The following is a 19,039-nucleotide window of genomic DNA, read 5'->3' on the forward strand; positions in this document are numbered from 1 at the left end:
GTAATGACTAGCTCCCAGCTCCGGGGATGGCGCTTTGGCCCCGTTGATCTCAGGAGGAAAGCAAACAAGCCAACCCCCCGTTGCAAATTCGATTCTAGTTTGCAGAGCTTCAACTGTTGTCCTTCCAGCTCTAGGTGTTGAGGTGTTTGAAAAGGCCTGGCATGGTTGATGGACCACCCGGGTCATCCTGAAGCCTTCTTTGACATCATTTTGCTGACAACATTCCATGTTTGACGACTATTATTGCGTCCGTTGGTCGAAGCTTTGTAAAGTCACCGGGCTCATCAGCATCTTTGCACTTTTCCAACGATGCACGGGATTTGTGATGAGTTTTATGATGTTCATGTCTTGGCTGTCATCAACGGGTCGGAGGTAATTACGGAGAATTATGATACGGAGCATTACACGTGGAAATTACATAAACAGCTAGACAGTGTGGGATAGTGTACATACGGAGTATGAAGCCGGATGACTCAGCAGATCTGCTGGTGGAAGTTATGGAAACTCCAATGACCATCGCAGCTTCCCTCGTTTCTTCCGTACAAAGTAATGAATCAATCACTTCATACATCTGTCACAAAACCGAAGACAAGACACCTCTGGCTCAAGGACAGATTCCATCTCAATCTCTCATCTATTTTCGTTGTGCTTGGGCATCCAGCAGAACCAGCCCTGAATCGTCGCTCCATGTCAGCATACGTTGTATATCCCTAAATCATCACTCCTAGCTTCGACGCAATCATCATGATACCAAAGACCAGAACATACAACGTACGAAGTAACAGGCAATAAGCAATGTGATAGCACCCCTGCCTCTGCGAACGACGCCGTCAATGGAAGGCCATTGGAAGCAAAGATGACACGGCGACACCCTCGATGTGAACACCGACTCTTCTCCTGCCCCTCACTCGACTCCGGGGTCTCGAGGCAGCCTTCTCGGCAGCTATGTGATTGGCATTGCCGTCATCACCGAGTCCTCCGCAATTGACCCGCAAACGATGATCCCGTTAGGAGACACCACTAGGAAAGACCGCTAGACTGCCGCTTCAACGCACGAGTCTCTCAACTCAACGCAAGGTCCAAAGCCCAGAAGCCAAAAGCCCATGGCACCATGCCACACTAGTGGGATGCATCTAAATCCATCCCCCCGGTCACAGTTGCACAAAAGTTTCACGTTCCGACTTCTTCGCACCGTGTCGTCCTTGATGACGAGAATGAGCCTCAGCTAAATGATTCGTGCTCGAGCCAGTGAATAAGCAAAGCCGTCGTTCGCCGTCCTCCCCGCACAGTCTCCTCGGCCCATGCTTACACAGTCGCATTGTCACCAGCTGCATGGGTTGGCCCCATCTTTTTTGACATGAAGGGCGCGCATGTCAATTGTCACTTGCCTACGCCTACACATGCAGAGTACGAGGATGTTATCATGACACGGCGGGATTGGAAGGCTACCCGTGCCGGCATTCTCTGCCCCTACGTGGACTAGGGCCCGGTCCTACACACGATTGAACGAGAATGACTCCAACCCAATGCACGGGAGAGAGTAATCAGACCGACTTCTTACCCTCTACCCAGCGATCCTGCGGCGGTGATTCATGTCTGGTGGAGAGGAAGCGAGGGTTTCAATAAAAAAGGTTCCTAGCTTTCAAGCAGCTTCGACTGTCCTCAACATCCCCTCCCTTTATCCCTCTTCCCCTTTCCGTCTTTATTTTTGTTCTCTTTTTCGAATCATTAGCGTAGGGTAAAGGTTCTCACGGGGAAAAGTTGCGAGCACCTTATCTAGGTGGCCACCGACTGCTTGACACCCAAGGGCCATAGGGTTCTAAAACGCCCATCTGTCACTTGTCCGCCGCCCTACGTGTCGTCCTACAGGATCACGTCCTACCCACCCTGTCCTTTCTGCCTAGGGCGCTCATCTGTCGGCCGAGACGGGGCGAGACGTACGCCTTTCCTGTCAACCCTTGGATCGTCCATCACACGTCGACGACTTTGACATCGACAAGCCATGACCTCCATTCCGGAGATGGATGAGTTTGTCGACTGGGACAAAGCTGGTGCCTCGACCGGCGCCTCCCTCGACCCTCTAGCCACCTCCGCCCATCAAGACATACCTACCGACCCGGACCTCGACTTGGTCCTAGCCAACGTCGATGACGATGACTGGAGCTTCTGGGCTCTCCAGCACTTCAACGACCAAGCGACCCAAGAGCCGTCATTGGACATCTTCGAGGCCGGCGCCAGCTTCGACCAAGCAAACTTCCTGCCGGACCCCCATCCCGAGCCATGGTGGTCTATCCCCGACGCTCCCTGTACCAACTGCACTCTGGGACGTTACCAGTGCAAGAGGATCAAGGAAGGTCAGTACAAGAATTACTGCACATCCTGTGTTGCGCTTCGATGTGAGTGCAGCTTGGCCTCGGCCATTTCCGCCACGCAACCCACCAACGCGACCGTCACCGATATGGACACCCAATTGTTGAGCCTCCTCCCCCTAAACCCCTGGCCGACAGCGGGCGAACATCCCAACGCCATTCCCCAAGAGGACCTGAACATCCCTGGCCTGCACGATGCTTCGCACCCGGACCTACCTTCTGCCGAGGCCGTACCATCCTCCAATGCTGCCGGCGTGACGCCCGGGAGCAGCTCCACTAGCCAAGAAAGCGTAGCCGTTCTGGCTGGCGCTGGCCCGGGTGCTGGCCCGGGTTCCGCCGGTCCTAACAAGAACAGCCCGCCGCCCAAAATCGGCGCTCGCTTCTCGCGGGAGTCGGTCAAGATCCTGAAGAACTGGCTCCTGTCCCACAACCGCCACCCCTACCCCAGCGACGAAGAGAAGGAAATGCTCCAGCGCCAAACCGGCCTGAACAAGACCCAGATTAGCAACTGGCTCGCCAATGGCCGCCGACGCGGCAAGGTCCAACACCCCAGGTCCACGTCTCCTCATGTTCGCAACACCTACTCGGGCCCTGTCGATATCCCTCGCCGCCCTGGGACCCCCGCCCTGGAGAGCAACATGCGCCACATGAACCCGCTGGAGCGTTGGGTGGACTCGCCCCCAGAAAACGAGCCCGCCTCGGTGACCGCCATTGCCAGGGCCGTCGCTTCCAATTCGAGCCTGTCATCCGGCCTGACGAGCCCATACAGTTTCGCCTTCACCGACGACGGGTCGAACCGCTCCCTCTGCAACGCCTCCTCGGCCAGCAGTATAGGCACATCAAGCGGCGGCTCCTTCATCTCGGCCTTTTCCTATGGCTCGCATGGCTCGTTCGGGTCCTTCGGTTCGGCCAACACCCGCGGCCGTCGCCGCAGGAGGCGACCCAACCCGAAGCGGGCCGACCCCAAGACGTCCCTGACCACGCCCCGGAAGACGTTTCAGTGCACCTTTTGCACGGAAATGTTCAGGACGAAGCACGACTGGCAGCGTCACGAAAAGTCGCTCCACCTCTCGCTGGAGCGATGGGTCTGCTCCCCGAACGGGCCCCGTGCCGCCATCCATCCCACCCTGAACCAGCCCTGTTGCGTCTTCTGCGGTGAGCCGAACCCGGACGACGCCCACATCGAGAGCCACAACCACTCCACCTGCCAGGAACGCTCCCTCGACGAGAGAACTTTCTACCGAAAGGACCACCTCAACCAGCACCTGAGGCTGGTGCACAATGTCAGGTTCCTCGATTGGTGCATGAAGTCCTGGAAGGTCGCCACCCCCGAAATTCGCTCCAGGTGCGGCTTCTGCGGCATCGTCATGGACACGTGGTCCTTCCGCGTCGACCACCTGGCCGAACACTTCAAAACGGGTAACACCATGGCCGACTGGAAGGGCGACTGGGGTTTCGAGGCCCCCGTGCTTGAGATGGTCGAGAACTCCATCCCACCTTGTACGCGACCCCCTGAGATACCCAGTCGATCGCCTGCCGATGTGATCATCTAACCTTGTTGCCCTACCCCTCCCATAAAACAGATCTCATCGAGAATGAGCGGAACTCTCCCCTGCCGTACGTAGCCGGTGGTGCGCCGGCCGAATCGCCGAGGAGCGCTTACGAGCTCATCAAGATCGAACTCGTCCACTTTATGATGAACCACGAGGACCGGACCGGTACGCTGCCGGACGACTACCACATGCAGCTCGAGGCCTGTCGTATCATTTTCGCCTCGGAAGTCTTGTCCCTGCAAGGCATCGACTCCAACTTCTCGTGGCTGAGGGATCTCCTAATGTCGTCCGAGGACATCGCCCGGCAGGCCCAGTTTGGTCCCCTGAGGACGGCCATCGAGAGCAGGCTGTCGATCCTCAAGATTAACGGCAAGGACAACCTGTTCGAACAGTGTCCCCTGGAGAAGCACCTCCGCGAGTACGTCCGCACCAAGTCGCTCCTGGGCCTGACGGCCATGGACGAGGAGCTGCAGGAGGAAGCCTGCCGCACGGTGGGCCGCATCGAGGAGGTCTCGACGTCGCCGTCGGACCTGATTGCCAACTGGCTGGTCCGCCTGATCAACTCGTCGACGGCGTGGCTCGCCAACTTTCGCCAACGCGCCCACCTCCCGCGCACCGAGGACATTGTGTGCGCCCACCTGCGGTCGACGGACTCGACCCAGATCGACTCGACCATCCACAACTACAGCAGGCTCGAGACGGAGCTGGGCCTGTACATGGACGCCCAGAAGGCCAGCGGCGTCGTCGAGCCTTCGGACGAGGACCTGCAGCGCCAGGCACGCATCATCATCTACGACTTTGACGACGGGTGGAACCAGACGGCTGCGGATAACGCGGAGTGGCTGCGCGCTTTCAGGCAGCGGCATTGTCGGGTCTCGCAGGCGGATGCTTTGGTGTGTACGAATGCGGGAGGGAACTCGGCGGTGCAGCCGCTACAACAACAGCAGCAGCAGCAGCAGCAACTGCGGCGGCAACCACAGCTGGCCCCTCAGAGTCTTGCACCCAACCCGACCGATCTGAGACGGATTGGTGGTCATACGAGGATGAGCCAGCAGGCAGTCAGCAGTCTCGCCGAGAGCGGGTTCAAGACGGGGACGTACTTCCTCAACGACGCCAACTGTTACCGTCGTCTAGCCTATGAGCTCTCTCGTTATGTTGTGGCAGCCATGTCTCCGAACAATCCGAACCAGCATGTTCCGTCGGATGAGGAGCTACAGCACCAGGCTCGTTGGATACTATACGATGAGTATGTTTACCCTCGGTTCTCCTGCGTCTGGTTCTCAAGGATTCAAAGATTCAATCGCTTTGTTTTGTTGCCCAACACTAACCTCCGAACCTAGTGACGATCCCTGGAATCAAACCGCGGCCGATAACGCAGAGTGGCTGCAGCGCTTTAAACGCCAAAGCGGAATCATTACCACGGGACCCGGGTTGCCGGAAGGTGACCAGTGGTCCCTTGCGCAGGGCGGCACGGGTTTCGCACCGCCCTATGCGTTCCCGAGCAGAGCATTCTCGCAACAGACACGGGAGAACTTGACACTTGCCACGACAGGGACGACATCTCCCGTCACCGCCAACGCCACCGCCACCAGCACCGGTGGCGCCGGGTTAGTCAACTCGTACCCTCCGTCTTTTCCCCCTGCAGCTGCCAGCGGCAACGGGCTCGTGGAAATCAATCTGGGCGACGGCACGAAGCCGCTCGACGTGGACCAGGCCGTGCTCGATAGGTACCTCGAGACGTTCGACACGCGGTACCCCCGTCCGGCGACGGTGTTTTGCTCGCGCGAGCTCGAGGCGGGGTTGGTCGCATTTGTGCGGGGGGAGGTGGCGTCGGGACGGGGCTTCCCGGACGACGGCTCACTACGGGCGCGGGCTAGGAGCATACTTGGCACGCTTGGGACGGCTGCGGATGACGAGGTGTTGTTGGGCAAGTTCAAGGGTTGGGTTGCTGGGCAGATTGGAGTTGGGTATCAAAGTAGCCAGCAGCAGCAGCAATAACAACACCAAAGGCATGCTGGCGAGGCACAGAGTGGGGTGTCAAAGGATCCCAAGACGGGCATGGCGGACAAGGAGATGGGAGATGTTCTTGCGAGTATGAACTGTGAGATGGGATGAGACTTGGTGGATGGGATGGAAAAAGGTGGAGGGTGGCACATTTGGGACGACAACATGATCGACAGGGGATGTGATGATATGGGCCGGCATTATGTCTTCATAGATTGTTCCCTATATTGACCCTTTTGAAAAATAAATATAACTCATCTTTTATTTTCGTTTTCTTTATTAACTATTGTTTCTTTACGCGGCGTCTGACGGACGACGGGTTTGGGGTACGTCTTGAAATTCTGGCTTCTCATATGTCCTAGGTGATGGCAGCAGGCACTATGAGAGTCTTGGTGAAATGAAGCTTCTTTGCTCCCATTATATGGACATTAAGTACGAGATAGGCCATCCTCGCCTCTAAGTGGCTTCCCATCACGCTTGTTGGTTATGCCCATCGTCATAGCTCTCTATGCAATGTCATTGCCTTTCCTGCCGTCATCACTCCTCCATCCAGCTTCTATCGGTCTGCCATTCTTGAACACGCACATAGTAGAGTGGAATGGCTTGGACGGCCGTCCCACCTTGAGCTCCACTGCGAAGGAGATGCAATGCCACCTACACTCAGACGCGTCACGCAGCAGAGGATTTGTAAACCGCGCCACTCCTCGAGGCTCCTCCATGAGGAGGATGCGGCCGCGAAACAGCACCGTCAAGTGGCACCTCTCACAGCTCCGGCAGTGACTCCGACCGGGGACTGCATGTCGTCAACTTTACGGATCCCGTTAGTTCCATCTCCGGTTTCATGCCACCGGAACCAGTCCGGACATGTTGACTTTCCAGCTAACAACACCGCGCCGAGCATGTCATTTTTCACTGCCATTGTCACCGGCGCAGGAGGAGGCGTCATTATGCCGGCTTAGACTCGACTAGGCTGGACAGCGGCGTCCGACTCTGGGCTCGGCAACCAGCGACGGCCGGGTGCTACCACCTCCCGGTGCACGGGCTAGCACTACTCCGGGCGTTCCGTTCATGGGCATCCAGGGGCCGGACCTACGACTTGGCCGGCTAGAAGTCGACCGAGTGGTTTTCGAGCGGTGGCGGTTCATCTTGGGTCGTCGAGCAGAGTAGCCGGCTGCGGGAGTTGCGTGGGGCGATATCGAGTGATAATGAGAAATAATAGGAAAATAATAAACTTGATAAAAAGACAATATTGATGACGAACTACAAGGTGCGAAGTACTCGGTACGTACCTGATTGAAACCCCTCATACCCCCACACCAGCCAGGGCTTGGATTGGTAGAGGGGCGATTGGTTGATTTCAAGGCTGAGTCAGAGGAAGCGTGGGAGTGGGGGCAACCATCCACGCTCGTGAAGCAGCACAAAGTACCATCCATATCTAAGGTACCTACACTACGTTGTACGTATTCGTATTATTCCCCTCGCTCGTGGTCGTCGCGTTGGCATTCGCCAGAAGCCAGCAACGCAACCGGAAACGCAGTGAAACAGGTTTACAGTGGACGCAAGTAAGATGGAAGACGAGATGCCGCCGTAGCAATGTGCCAATGAAAGTACGTGGCCAACGCCGTTCGACACGTACGAAGTACTTTGAGGGCACTGCGTACAACTTACAGAAAGGTCCTACACTCCAGATGAACGAACCGGATTGTCCAGCAAGATGGACATGCGTTGTTTGCAAAGGGGAAGACGTCGTACCTGTCGGCATGCTTTGCCCTGTTCCTATCGTGCTACACTTGTGTCCACTGCAACTACAGAGTACTGGAGTATTACACCGTACCTCTGTCTCTACACCGTACACAAGGTAGGTATACAACGTACTCCAGTTCTGAGGTACTGAGTACGGCTCTTTCCACATCAAGCCGAAGACGTTGGAAAGACGAAGAGGGGCTCGCCACACTGCAGTCTGTCCAGTGGGGTCGCGCCCTGACCAATCAGACGTGCATTGGCGCCGGTGTTCGGAGGCTGGTGTGGGGCTCAGTAGCGGGGACTCGGCAGGTTGGAGGGGTACCTGTATTTCGTGGCGTACTGAGTAGGGTCTCCCAATTTAGCTCAACCACGTCGGGAACGCCTGCCGTTGTATAACTGCAAGTAGGCCAAAAATTCCTCCCACTTTACATCACCACCACAAACAAAATCCATTTTCCTTCTTCCCGCCCACCTCTTCCCCGCCTTTCCCCTTGCTCTCTTCTTGTCTCATTGTATTGAGATTTCTAGGGCAGATCTGGTGAATTCGGAATCCTCCCTTTGAAAGAGTTCAAACAGTCTCGAGGGTCCTTTGGTTCCGTTGCCTTGTCGCTGTTTCTCTGGGTGAGTCGATGCCTTGATGCCTTCATTTGTTTGCTACCTTGTTGTTGTTTACCGCTTCTTTTACTACATTCAATCGGCAGACCGCCATTGAAACCTTCACTTTCCCTTTGCCGCCCCTTGATTCTAGAGCTCCCCTCCTTGAATCCAGATTGGTTTACTAACTCTGCTTCTACTCTCTGCAGTCCATTCTCTCTATTTTCTTCTTTTTCTTCTTTATTTATTTCTGTAACCCAGCTTATGCCACCGCAACCTTCTCGGCTTTGTTCTTAACCGCTGCAGCTCCTCTGCATCTCTCTAATCCGACTTTCAATCTCAACAACCCACCACCACCACCATGCACATCAAGGATATGCTCCGTGACGCGGAGAGGGACGGCCTGCCGTCCTTCTCCTTCGAATACTTCCCTCCCAAGACCGCCCAGGGTGTCCAGAACCTCTACGACCGCATGGAGAAGATGTACAACATGGGACCCAAGTTCATCGACATCACCTGGGGCGCCGGCGGAAGAATCGCCGAGCTGACCTGCGACATGGTCCTGCAGGCCCAGAGCATTTGCGGCCTCGAGACGTGTATGCACCTGACCTGCACCGACATGGGATTGGAAAAAGTCAACGACGCCCTGCGCAAGGCCTACAAAGCCGGCTGCACCAACATCCTCGCCCTCCGCGGTGACCCCCCCCGCGACAAGGAGAAGTGGGTCGCCGCCGACGAGGACTTCCAGTACGCCAGGGACCTCGTCAGGCACATCCGGAACACCTACCACGACCACTTCGACATTGGCGTCGCCGGCTACCCGGAAGGCTGCGACGACAACAAGGACGAGGACCTGCTGCTCGACCACCTCAAGGAAAAGGTCGACATGGGCGCCACCTTTATCGTCACCCAGATGTTCTACGACGCCGACAACTTCATCCGCTGGGTCGGCCGGGTGCGCGAGCGCGGCATCACCGTCCCCATCATCCCCGGCATCATGCCCATCGCCACCTACGCCAGCTTCCTGCGCCGCGCCAAGCACATGAACTGCCGCATCCCCGACGAGTGGATGGCCGCCCTCGAGCCCGTCAAGAACGACGACGTCGCCGTCCGCGAGATGGGCAAGCACCTCGTCGCCGACCTGTGCCGCAAGATCCTCAACGCCGGCATCTACCACCTCCACTTCTACACCATGAACCTCGCCCAGGCCACCCGCATGGTCCTCGAGGAGCTCGACTGGCTGCCCACCTCGGAGCGGCCCCTCAAGCAGCGCCTGCCCTGGAAGCAGAGCCTGGGCTTCGGCCGGCGGGAGGAGGACGTGCGGCCCATCTTCTGGAAGGGCCGCAACCGCTCCTACGTCCTGCGCACCAAGGAGTGGGACGAGTTCCCCAACGGCCGCTGGGGCGACTCCCGCTCCCCGGCCTTTGGCGAGCTCGACGCCTACGGCATCGGCCTGACCGGCACCAACGAGCAGAACCGCAACAAGTGGGGCGAGCCCCAGTCCGTCCGGGACATTGCCAACCTCTTCGTCCGCTACCTCAAGAAGGAGGTCGACTCGCTGCCCTGGAGCGAGTCGCCGCTCACCGCCGAAGCCGGCCCCATCAGCGACGCCTTGATCGACCTCAACAGCCGCGGCCTCATCACCATCAACTCCCAGCCCGCCGTGAGCGGCGTCAAGTCGTCCGATCCCGTCCACGGCTGGGGCCCGCCCAACGGTTACGTCTACCAAAAGTCGTACCTCGAGCTGCTCGTCCACCCGGACCTGTACCCCGAGCTGATCGCCCGCATCGAGAAGAACCCGGACATGACCTACTACGCCGTGACCAAGGACGGCACCCTCAAGTACAACTCTCCCACCGACGGGCCCAATGCCGTCACCTGGGGCGTCTTCCCCGGCAAGGAGATTGTCCAGCCCACCATCGTCGAGGGCATCAGCTTCATGGCCTGGAAGGACGAGGCTTTCCGCCTGGGCATGGACTGGGCGCATTGCTATGACCCGGACTCTCCGAGCCGAATGCTGATCGAGCGCATCATGAACGAGTGGCACTTGGTCAACATTGGTGAGTGTCCATTCTACTTGCACACTCTCTGTACACTGATTTCTAACGAATTTTCTAGTCAACAACGACTTCCACCAGCAGCGCGAGATTTTCGAAATCTTCGACGGCCTCTCCGTCAAGGAGTATGACGACATCAAGCCCGTAACCAAGAACGGCCCGACTCCCGATACCGAGCCGGCAAACGGCGTTGCCACTGCTGCACCCGCATCCGCCAACTAAGCTAAGCGTCAATGGGCGAGGGGCTTCTTTCCCCGTTTTTCTTTGTATCCCTTTTTTTCTCATCTCGACAATGCGATGCATCATTTCACAGGCGTTTTCATCTCGGAATACACAAAGGCGCGCCCTCGGGGCAGGCAGGAGCAGAGCGGGTCGACAGTCGATTTTGGGTTTTTTCAACAAAAATAAGGGAGCCAGACGATGGGTCGGCTTCCACGGGCGAGCGAGGAACGATAACATGCAAGGGATGGGATGGATGCATTGCGCCCACGCTGGGAAATGACTGGGGAGGTGAAGGAATTTAGACACCCAGAGGGGCGCGTAGGTTGGCGGGACAAGATTTTTGCTCTTTTTTCCCTTTTTGGCATTCTTCTCAAACGTTTTTATTCAACGTTACTCAACGATACTGGACGATAACTCAACGATACCCCCCTCCAAGAGCCAAGGAATCTACATTCCAACGGAAAAAAAGACAGATGGCTCGTGGTTTGGAGCACGGAGTTTCCTTCAACAAGGGACAACAATTCTTTTCGCACATGTTCGTCTTTTGGATTCGAATCGCAATTAAGTCAAAGTGACACATTCCAAACGTGCAATCAATGTCTCCTATCAAATCCGAAGACACTTTAGAAGACGGAGGTAATGTTGCCTTGCGGATGCGTAGATGAGCGTAGGGAATCCCCTATCTTCTCCGTCGAGAGCCCATAGCCTTTGTCCGTCCGTCCATTGGCGCTGGTTCGGTGAATGTCATGTCAATAATGCCTTGCTTCTGAGCATTTCCCAGTACAGAGGACTACAGTATGCCACGATTGTGACCACTCCGTCTGGTGAACTATTCACCGTCCAGTTCGCGATATCCTGACTTGACCCCAGGCCCTCACTCTCACAGAAACCAGCCTTTTCAATCACAACAAGACAACGGACCACGGACCGACACTCTTTGTCATTATGTAGAATTGTTCAATGAATCGCTTATCAAGGGCGGAAAAATCAACGTTCGATATCCTGCTTCGAACCCCACGCCCAGTGAGATCACGCTATACCCCATTCACCCTCGTCCTCGTCCGCCACCTCGTAGTCCATGTCTACGCGCCGATCACGCGCCGAGGAACTGCCCCGTCGCGTATCCTGGGATTTGGCCTTCTCGGCAGTCTCCCCCTTCTCTGCGTCCGGCATTGCCTCATCTTCCTCGGCCCCTTGTTGGTCCTTCGAGGAAGCAGGACTTGTACCGGTGGGGTGGGCCAAAGGTTTGTTGACCCACGTGAACTCGAGCTCGCCGTCAACGCCGGGGATGTGCTTGTTCGCCACACCGTAGAACAGCTTCTCGGCCGTCTTGCGGTCTTTGAACGTGACTTGCGCGCTGGAAGGCGTGGTCTCGATATCCGTGAACTCTCCGATTCCCTAATGTCCCGTCGGTTAGAGAGAAGTGAACAAGTTAACAGCATATCGAGCGGGAGACACTTACGAGAAGGTGCTGGCGGAGCGCTTCGTCCTTCCCGGGCTCCGTAAAGTCGACACCGGAGATGGCGACGACCTTGGGCCGGTTATCCAGTGAGTACGCGGCATAGGCGGCGTGCACGTCACCGCGGCCGAAGCCCCCGCGACCACCACGATAACCAGCACGGAAGGATCCTCGACCGCGCGGCGGAAAGCCACCACGGCCGCGGCCCCGTCCCCGGTAGACACCTCCATGGACGCTGCCCCCTCCGCCGTGAGAGCTCGCGTCATCCGCATGGGGGTCGAGGCCGAGGAGCTTAGCCTCTTCCTCGAGCGCCGCTAGCTGGGCGCGCAGCGCATCGCTATTGGACTGGCTCCCGCTTGCGTCGTCGCCGTTTTGCGAACCACGGAGCTTGGCCTGGAGCTTCCGTTTCTCCTCGAGTTGCCGTTCCATGAGCTCCCTCTGCCGAGCTTCAAGCGCCTCCCGTTCCTTCTGGAGCTCTTCCTTCTTCTGCATTTTTTCTTCGTGAAGCCGTTGAGCCTCTTGTTGTTTCTTCAAGAATTCATCCATGTCAAATTCGGGTCCCGCAGAGGCATTACCCTCGCCCGAAGCCCCGTCCATGCCGTTGCTATCGGGTGCTCCTCTAGGTGATGTATCCTCTTTATACCAAAAGACCTTAACAAAACGGTTGTCGAAGATGACTTTGGGGGAGCGATATGCAGCGTTGGCAGCGCTCCAAGAATCGTATTTGATAATGGCCAGGCGTCTTCTCGGCTGTAAAGACAATTCCAAGATATTGCCAAACTGTGAGAAGAACTCCCGAACCGCCTCCTCCGAGAACTTATCCTCGGGAATGTTCTCCACCACAATGGTGCTCTTCGTCTGGTCGTGGACCGGACCCTCGGCGGAGATGGAGGCCCTACGCTGTCTGCGGCGAGGACCCTGGTTACGACCCCCTCTGCCGCGGCCACCGCCGCCGTCCCCTTTCTCTGCGTTGACGGTTTCCCACAGCTGTTGCAGCTGCTGAAAGTTCTGTGACAATAACGCTGCTGCCATGCCTGTTGTGGAGTAGTCTGAAGTCGTACAAGCCATTAGCTTTCCTGTCGTCAAGAGTCCAACCAACCCACTCAAACATAAATGCAAAAAGAAAAAACGTCTCGAAATATCAGAAGTCAACCTTATATAATTATTGGAAACTCATTGCATAGTTGCTCCCAAATGAAAAAATGGCATCATCATACAAGACCGGGAAAGGGGGAATTCATGGCTAGAGGGCACATTCTTACCGTCAGGCCTGCCCATGGGATCAGAAGGCAGGTAAATTGGTCCCATGCCGTGATCGAACTGGCACGAGTTACCGCGGGCACAGAAACCCTTTGTGTCAAAGTCGCGACATCGTTGCCGTCTCTTGCGTGCCGTTGGTGGCGTGCCATATGGCCTTGACTGTGGACCACTGGGAAATGGGGGAGGTTGTTGGGGAAGCCCGGGTGCCGTTGCCGCAGGTAGGCCGTTGAACGAGCCTAGCTGGATCATGTCGAGCGGATGTGAAAAGCCGGTGGGCGGGAATGCATCGCGAGGGTCGTAGTTTTGAGAAGCGTGTGCATCATTGGCATCGGTCGCACCAATCCCACGGCCAAAGCCACCGCCCCTCCTGGGCTGCTTGAAGGCCCGTTCGCCGGGACTGGGCGCGTACGCCGGCCCCATATTCTCCCTCTCATGATAAGGGCGTTTTCTGTTCCCCTCGGCAAGAGAGGAGGACGCCTGACTCGGAGATTGTTGCGATTCAAGCGACTTTTTGGAAGGGGCAGGACGTAGTTCAGGTGGAAGAAAACTTTTCGACTCAATGGCGCGAAACAAGTCGTCCACGAACTTGGGAGTTGCATCTGCAGGGAAGCAACGACAAACGTCTCATCAGTAAAGACTCTTCCAAAAAAAAAAGGGAAATTGGCATACGAACCAGGATTCAGAAATGGTGGCAGTTCCGACTCGCAGCCAGCACGAATTTGCGACGCGTCTCCCTCTTGCGAGGCGAGCAGGGCTACAACGTACTCGGCCAGAATATCGGTTTCCGTGTCAGATCTAATCAACGCGTCATTCATGTCAGCTTCGCCATCGAGAGAATCTAGCGAGGGATCGATAGTAAGGGGAAACGAACACTTCGGGCAGTTTGTTCATCAGCCATGCCTTCAGATGAGGCTCTTCCACCTTGGCGACGAGCATGTTGGCAGCGAGATGATGCGCGTCACCTTTCGCGAGCGCCGAATGCAAGATCTCCCAGACGGTGGAATGCCATCCGTACCGCAGCTAGAGGTAGGGAAGGCACAAGAGGCCGAGGGTGCTGATCGAGGACCACGAAAGCTCGACGACAGGTGTCGAAACTGACAGACAACCCGAGTGAAGATCAAAAACCTGGTTAATCTTCGTAGGCAGTTCAAAAACAAGCTAGAGATACCCTTGGTGGGCTGGTAGGTGAGATAGTCATAAAATGGGAATATTGCTGGAGGGAGAAAGAAGTTGGAAGCAGTTTTGGTTTTTTACAAGGGAGAGAGAACAACAAGGCCCAGCGAACAAGTCGAAAAGACCGACATTGAGACCCACTCTGATTACGTACACCAATACCTGCCCACCGCACTGTGCACACTGTGTGGAAGCTAAGTACCGAACGCAGCTGAAATTACCAAGAACGAAGTACTTAGTAAAAACTCCAGCTCGGTCGAATTACGTACGAATACGTAGGTATGTATACCAATCTACTGCCATACGTTTGACAACACAACGATGAGAGCTCATCCGTACTTGCGGTCTACTCGGTTTATGCTCATGATGAAAAAAAACATTGAACAATTCGTAAATTCCTGTACTAGGCATAACTATTGGGCGTCACGCCGACCTTTTGCGGCTCGGCAAACACAGCCTCTCACATGCCCCTACTGAACGGTCTTTTTTAACCGAGTTCTCTCCCCCCTATTGGTATATCGTGTCGCTGCCTCGTTAAAACCACAGCCATTTCCTTTCTGTGTACCGGCAGCAAGAGAGGTGTAAGGGTAGCTGCAAGAACTGCCACACCAACGAGCTGCCCTGCGGAGCAGCCTTGGCGCTTTTGTTTGGCCTGAGATGAGGCATCTATAGCTTGTCGTAGTACTGCAAAAAGAAAAGGGCGTACATGTTAGCATGGGCATATCACACGAGGGGGAGACGGCGACATTGCGTCTGGTACTCACGTTGTCGTAACCCGGAACCTCAACCTTGATACCCTTGCGCTTCCGCATCTCCTGTACAATCTGGCCGACCTTGCTGGTGCCGTCAAGAGGAGAACCGCCGGGGAGAATTTGCCAGTGGTCGAAGACGGACTGAGGGAAGGCCTGGCCGGAGGTGGCCTGGCGGAGATCGGCGTTGTAGCCGAACGACTCCAGGACGGGAAGATGGGCCTTGATGGTGAAGAGAGGCGTGCCGGGACGCTGCTCTTCGGCGAAGACGGTACCACGGCGACGGCTGAGGACACTGTAGACACCACCCATGGCGCTCTCGGGCACCTGAATCTCCGTCAGGAAGACGGGCTCCTGAAGGGCGGGCTCGGCAAGGAGGGTGGCGGCGTAGAGGACGCGACGAGCGGTGGGGATGACCTGGCCACCACCACGGTGAATGGCATCAGCGTGCAGGGTCACGTCAAGGATGTTGAAGCGGATGGCACGCATGGGCTCCTCGGCAATGGGACCCTCGCGGGTGGCCCACTGGAAACCGGACACGACCGAGTCCTTGATTTCGTGGAGGTACTGGACAGCCTTGGTCTGGTCGACCAGGAGGTTAGCACCAGTGGTGTCGGGACCGAAGGCCCAGATCTTGCGGGCGTCGGTGACGTCCCAGCCGTGCTCGTCGGCCATCAGGCGGGCACGCGACTTGAAATCGTCACGAGGTCCAATCTTGCCAGCCTCAATGTCCAAGCAGAGCTCCTCGGCCAGAGGCTCGGCCTCGAGCCAGATACGGTTGTGCTTGTTGGGCGACTTGGACAGCGCAGTCATGCTCGACTTGCCGCCAACCGTCTCACGGTACTGGACGACGGGGTCGGAAATGATGAGGGGCACACCGGCGTGGTCGTCCTGGAGATCGTTCAGGCAAATCTCCAAGTGAAGCTCGCCAGCACCAGCAACGACGTGCTCGCCGGATTCGGAGGTGTAGGTCAGGACGCAAGGGTCCGACTTGGACAGACGCTTGAGACCCTCGACAAGCTTGGGGAGGTCCTGGGCGTTCTTGACCTGGACGGAGCGCTGCACGACGGGCGAGACGGAGAACTTCATGACCTTGAGGTTGTGAGCGGTGTCAAGGGTGGTGAGAGTACCCGACTTGAGCAGGAACTGGTCAATGCCGACAAGGCCGACAATGTTACCAGCGGGGAGGTCGTCGATGGCCTCGACCTTGCCGCCCATCATGAGGACGGTACGCTGGATGGCCTTGATGAAGAGGTCGTCCTTCTTGCCGGGGACGTAGTTGGGGCCCTGGATGCGGACCTTGACACCCGACCTGACGGTACCCGAGTAGACACGACCAAACGCGTAGAAACGGCCCTTATCCGAGGTGGGAACCATCTTGGAGACGTAAAGCATGAGGGGACCCTTGGGGTCGCAGTCACGGATACCAATGGCGGCCTCGTCATCCATGGGACCCTCGTACAGGGTCTCGGCACGGTACTTCTGGGCGGTGACGGGAGAAGGAAGATGGAGGATCATCATCTCCAGAATGGCGTCGGCAGCGGGAAGGAAAGTACGCATGACCGACCTGAGCAGCTGCTTGCCCTCCTTGTCGCGGTCCTCGGCGGGGAGCTTAAGCTCGAGCTTCTCAAGGAGGACCTTGACCTCATCGTGCTTGAAGTTCATGACGGAGCTGAAGATCTTGAAGATGGGGTCCAGGATGAACTGGTTGAAGGCACGCTCGAGCTGCTTGCCCTCGTGGGTACCGGTCTTGGACCACTTCTTGGTGTGCGGGTTGAAGTAGCTGTCACCCTATAAGACGAGTTAGCCACGGTTTTTCCTCAGGCACACGCCCTAGGGGAGAGAGAGCCTTACCCAGAGACGCTCCATCATCTTGTTGCGGTCGACGCCAAACTTCTTGGCGTAGCGGGTAGCAAACTGGCGGACGGTGAAAGCCCAGCCGTGGAGACCGGAGCCGAAAGCAACAGTACCCTTGTCGGGGTACACCTGGACGTCACCAAGGGCCTTGTCGTGGTAGGTGGAGATGATGACGTTGACCGACTCGATGGTACGCGAGAAGGACTGGTACAGGTCCTCCTTGGAGACTTGCAGCTCCAGAAGGGCTCTGTCAACCTGGAAAGATGAAACAAGCCCCGCGTTAGCAAAAATAAATCAATAAAAAGAATGGATCATCCCCACGACGCTTGTGGTGTCACGGTCCGGTTGTCCATACCTTGTTGACAATGACGACCGGCTTAATCCGCTCGCCAAGGGCCTGACGAAGGACAGTCTCGGTCTGGACGCACACGCCCTCGACGGTGTCGACGACGACGAGCGCACCATCGGTGACACGGAGAGCGGCAGTGACCTCGGAAGAGAAGTCAACGTGACCCGGCGAGTCGATGAGATTGATCAAGAAGTCGGTGCCATCGGTCTTTTGGCCGACAATGTCCTTGACATCCTCAGGATCGGGGAGGTTGCCGTACAGAGTGATGGCAGTGGACTTGATGGTAATACCACGCTCCTGTTCATCTGGGCGTGTATCCGTTGCTCTCGCTTCTCCAGCCTTCGCGGTGGAGATGATACCGGCTTTGGACAGAAGAGAGTCGGTCAGGGTAGATTTGCCGTGATCGACGTGGGCAATGACGGACATGTTACGGACATTGGTGGGCTTGTCCATAAGGGCCCGGATCTCCTCAATGGTGAAGCTATCATGATGGGAGGCAATGGTCAGCACGTTGATCACAATGGAGAGAACGAGGGCTTAACTCCGAGAACCCGAGGAGTAAGACGATTGGCGGGGGTGAGTGACGGGGAGAGGCACTGCGGTAGAAGCGGTAGAGGCTCAAAGGGGGGATGTAGATGGGGTAGATCAAAATAGAGAGTGATAGCAGGAGAGGAAGATGAGAATGTGAGGTTGGTGTAATTTAGAAGCTCGAGATCTGTCCCAGCATCTCGTTCGGCGGCAAAAAAAGACGCGAGGTTATCAAGATGAAGAGGCCGTGAACAGTGGCCCGATCAACGACGAAGATGAAACAAAACACAATAGAACCCGAGTTCTCAAGCAGCACAAAAAAAGGAAAGCAAAGCATGTACTCACTTGACCATCTTGGCGGTGTTGTCGCGATGAGCTCGCTACGTGAAAATTTGGGTGTTGTGGTGGTTGCTCAAAAGTGAGAGCGAAGCGGGGTCAAGATGTTTGCCCCGCGCGGAAAATAAAAGGGAAACAAGAGAGACACTTCGATGCGCTTTCGCAGAAAGACGATCGATGAAGCTCTGGAAACTAGTGATGGGGTGAAGGAACCGATTCCACTGCCACCCTTATATTCGTCGAGACGCTTGTGGAATGACGAGGAGGAGAGGAGACGGAGGAGGTGGAGGGGGAAAGAAGAAGGTTTGGAAAAGGAAGAGTCGGACGGTGAGGGGAGGGTAAAAAAAAAAAGTTGGGTCTTGTGGGTTATCCAGTTCTGGTGTTCGTCCACCCAGTCGCCGGTGACAAATACTGGGCGTTAACCCCGCTGTATCCGTACCAGGTAGGTACCTTTTTTCGTACTTGCCCCTCAGCCGGATGACTGCTGGCCGGGTTGCCCCGCTTGGCGAGACTGATGTTGTGAAAATTGGATTGAGAAGGTGGGGCAATTCGGAGTTTTGTGGGCCAAGGACGATGATGTTGTGCGTTCGTACGTATTTCGAGTGTATTTCGACCTAATTATGAGATGTACACTGTACTAATCGGACTTGAGCCCCGCCACGCCACAGTGCTGGTCCGAAGATAGGTACAATGTATAGACTTGAGACTTGAGAGTTTGTCGTCTTGGATCTGCGTTGATAGACTACGGGATGCCAACTCCTCGGCAAACGCAGGCCAGTTGTTATT

At 56.3% G+C, this 19,039-nt stretch overlaps 4 protein-coding genes across 4 annotated transcripts; 2 read left to right on the forward strand and 2 right to left on the reverse strand.

Annotated features, from left to right (window-relative positions):
• Nucleotides 1–309: 309 nt before the first annotated feature.
• On the forward strand, nucleotides 310–6,157 carry ACRALDRAFT_209853 (uncharacterized protein; the record flags this gene model as incomplete). The annotated part of the gene is made up of 8 exons (XM_071022889.1): nucleotides 310–433; nucleotides 1,329–1,451; nucleotides 1,905–1,976; nucleotides 2,001–3,910; nucleotides 3,964–5,149; nucleotides 5,208–5,889; nucleotides 5,932–6,023; nucleotides 6,063–6,157. 8 exons carry the CDS (start codon nucleotides 310–312, stop codon nucleotides 6,155–6,157), a joined length of 4,284 nt encoding a protein of 1,427 aa, XP_070873508.1.
• Nucleotides 6,158–8,624: 2,467 nt separating this feature from the next.
• On the forward strand, nucleotides 8,625–10,542 carry ACRALDRAFT_1070257 (uncharacterized protein; the record flags this gene model as incomplete). The annotated part of the gene is made up of 2 exons (XM_071017749.1): nucleotides 8,625–10,323; nucleotides 10,382–10,542. The coding sequence occupies 2 exons, from the start codon at nucleotides 8,625–8,627 to the stop codon at nucleotides 10,540–10,542; spliced, it is 1,860 nt and encodes a 619-aa protein (XP_070873509.1).
• A 580-nt stretch (nucleotides 10,543–11,122) lies between these two features.
• Nucleotides 11,123–14,492, reverse strand: ACRALDRAFT_1076176 (uncharacterized protein). The gene is made up of 5 exons (XM_071018480.1): nucleotides 14,133–14,492; nucleotides 13,935–14,056; nucleotides 13,264–13,860; nucleotides 12,005–13,050; nucleotides 11,123–11,940 (listed from the first exon to the last, which is right to left on the reverse strand). The coding sequence occupies exons 1-5, from the start codon at nucleotides 14,195–14,197 to the stop codon at nucleotides 11,572–11,574; spliced, it is 2,199 nt and encodes a 732-aa protein (XP_070873510.1). The 5' UTR covers nucleotides 14,198–14,492; the 3' UTR covers nucleotides 11,123–11,571.
• Nucleotides 14,493–14,783: 291 nt separating this feature from the next.
• ACRALDRAFT_2036381 (uncharacterized protein) lies at nucleotides 14,784–18,582 on the reverse strand. Its single transcript, XM_071020798.1, has 5 exons — nucleotides 18,263–18,582; nucleotides 17,396–17,870; nucleotides 17,038–17,295; nucleotides 15,199–16,974; nucleotides 14,784–15,118 (listed from the first exon to the last, which is right to left on the reverse strand). Exons 1-5 carry the CDS (start codon nucleotides 18,268–18,270, stop codon nucleotides 15,101–15,103), a joined length of 2,535 nt encoding a protein of 844 aa, XP_070873511.1. The 5' UTR covers nucleotides 18,271–18,582; the 3' UTR covers nucleotides 14,784–15,100.
• Nucleotides 18,583–19,039: the final 457 nt, after the last annotated feature.

Source organism: Sodiomyces alcalophilus (genome assembly GCF_042370955.1).
Source record: "Sodiomyces alcalophilus JCM 7366 unplaced genomic scaffold ACRALscaffold_6, whole genome shotgun sequence".
In the NCBI taxonomy this organism is placed as follows: Eukaryota; Fungi; Ascomycota; class Sordariomycetes; order Glomerellales; family Plectosphaerellaceae; genus Sodiomyces; species Sodiomyces alcalophilus.

Excerpts from the sequence above, each read along its gene's own strand:
- ACRALDRAFT_2036381 (XM_071020798.1), bottom strand. Across the intron at positions 17,296-17,395 it reads CGGTCGTCATTGTCAACAAG|GTTGACAGAGCCCTTCTGGA; the intron begins GTATGGACAACC and ends TCATCTTTCCAG. Across the intron at positions 16,975-17,037 it reads AGATGATGGAGCGTCTCTGG|GGTGACAGCTACTTCAACCC; the intron begins GTAAGGCTCTCT and ends CTCGTCTTATAG.
- ACRALDRAFT_1076176 (XM_071018480.1), bottom strand. The coding sequence starts at position 14,197 with ATGCTCGTCGCCAAGGTGGAAGAGCCTCATCTGAAGGCATGGCTGATG. Across the intron at positions 14,057-14,132 it reads ATGAACAAACTGCCCGAAGT|ATCTGACACGGAAACCGATA; the intron begins GTTCGTTTCCCC and ends CGCGTTGATTAG. Across the intron at positions 13,051-13,263 it reads TCCCATGGGCAGGCCTGACG|ACTACTCCACAACAGGCATG; the intron begins GTAAGAATGTGC and ends GTACGACTTCAG.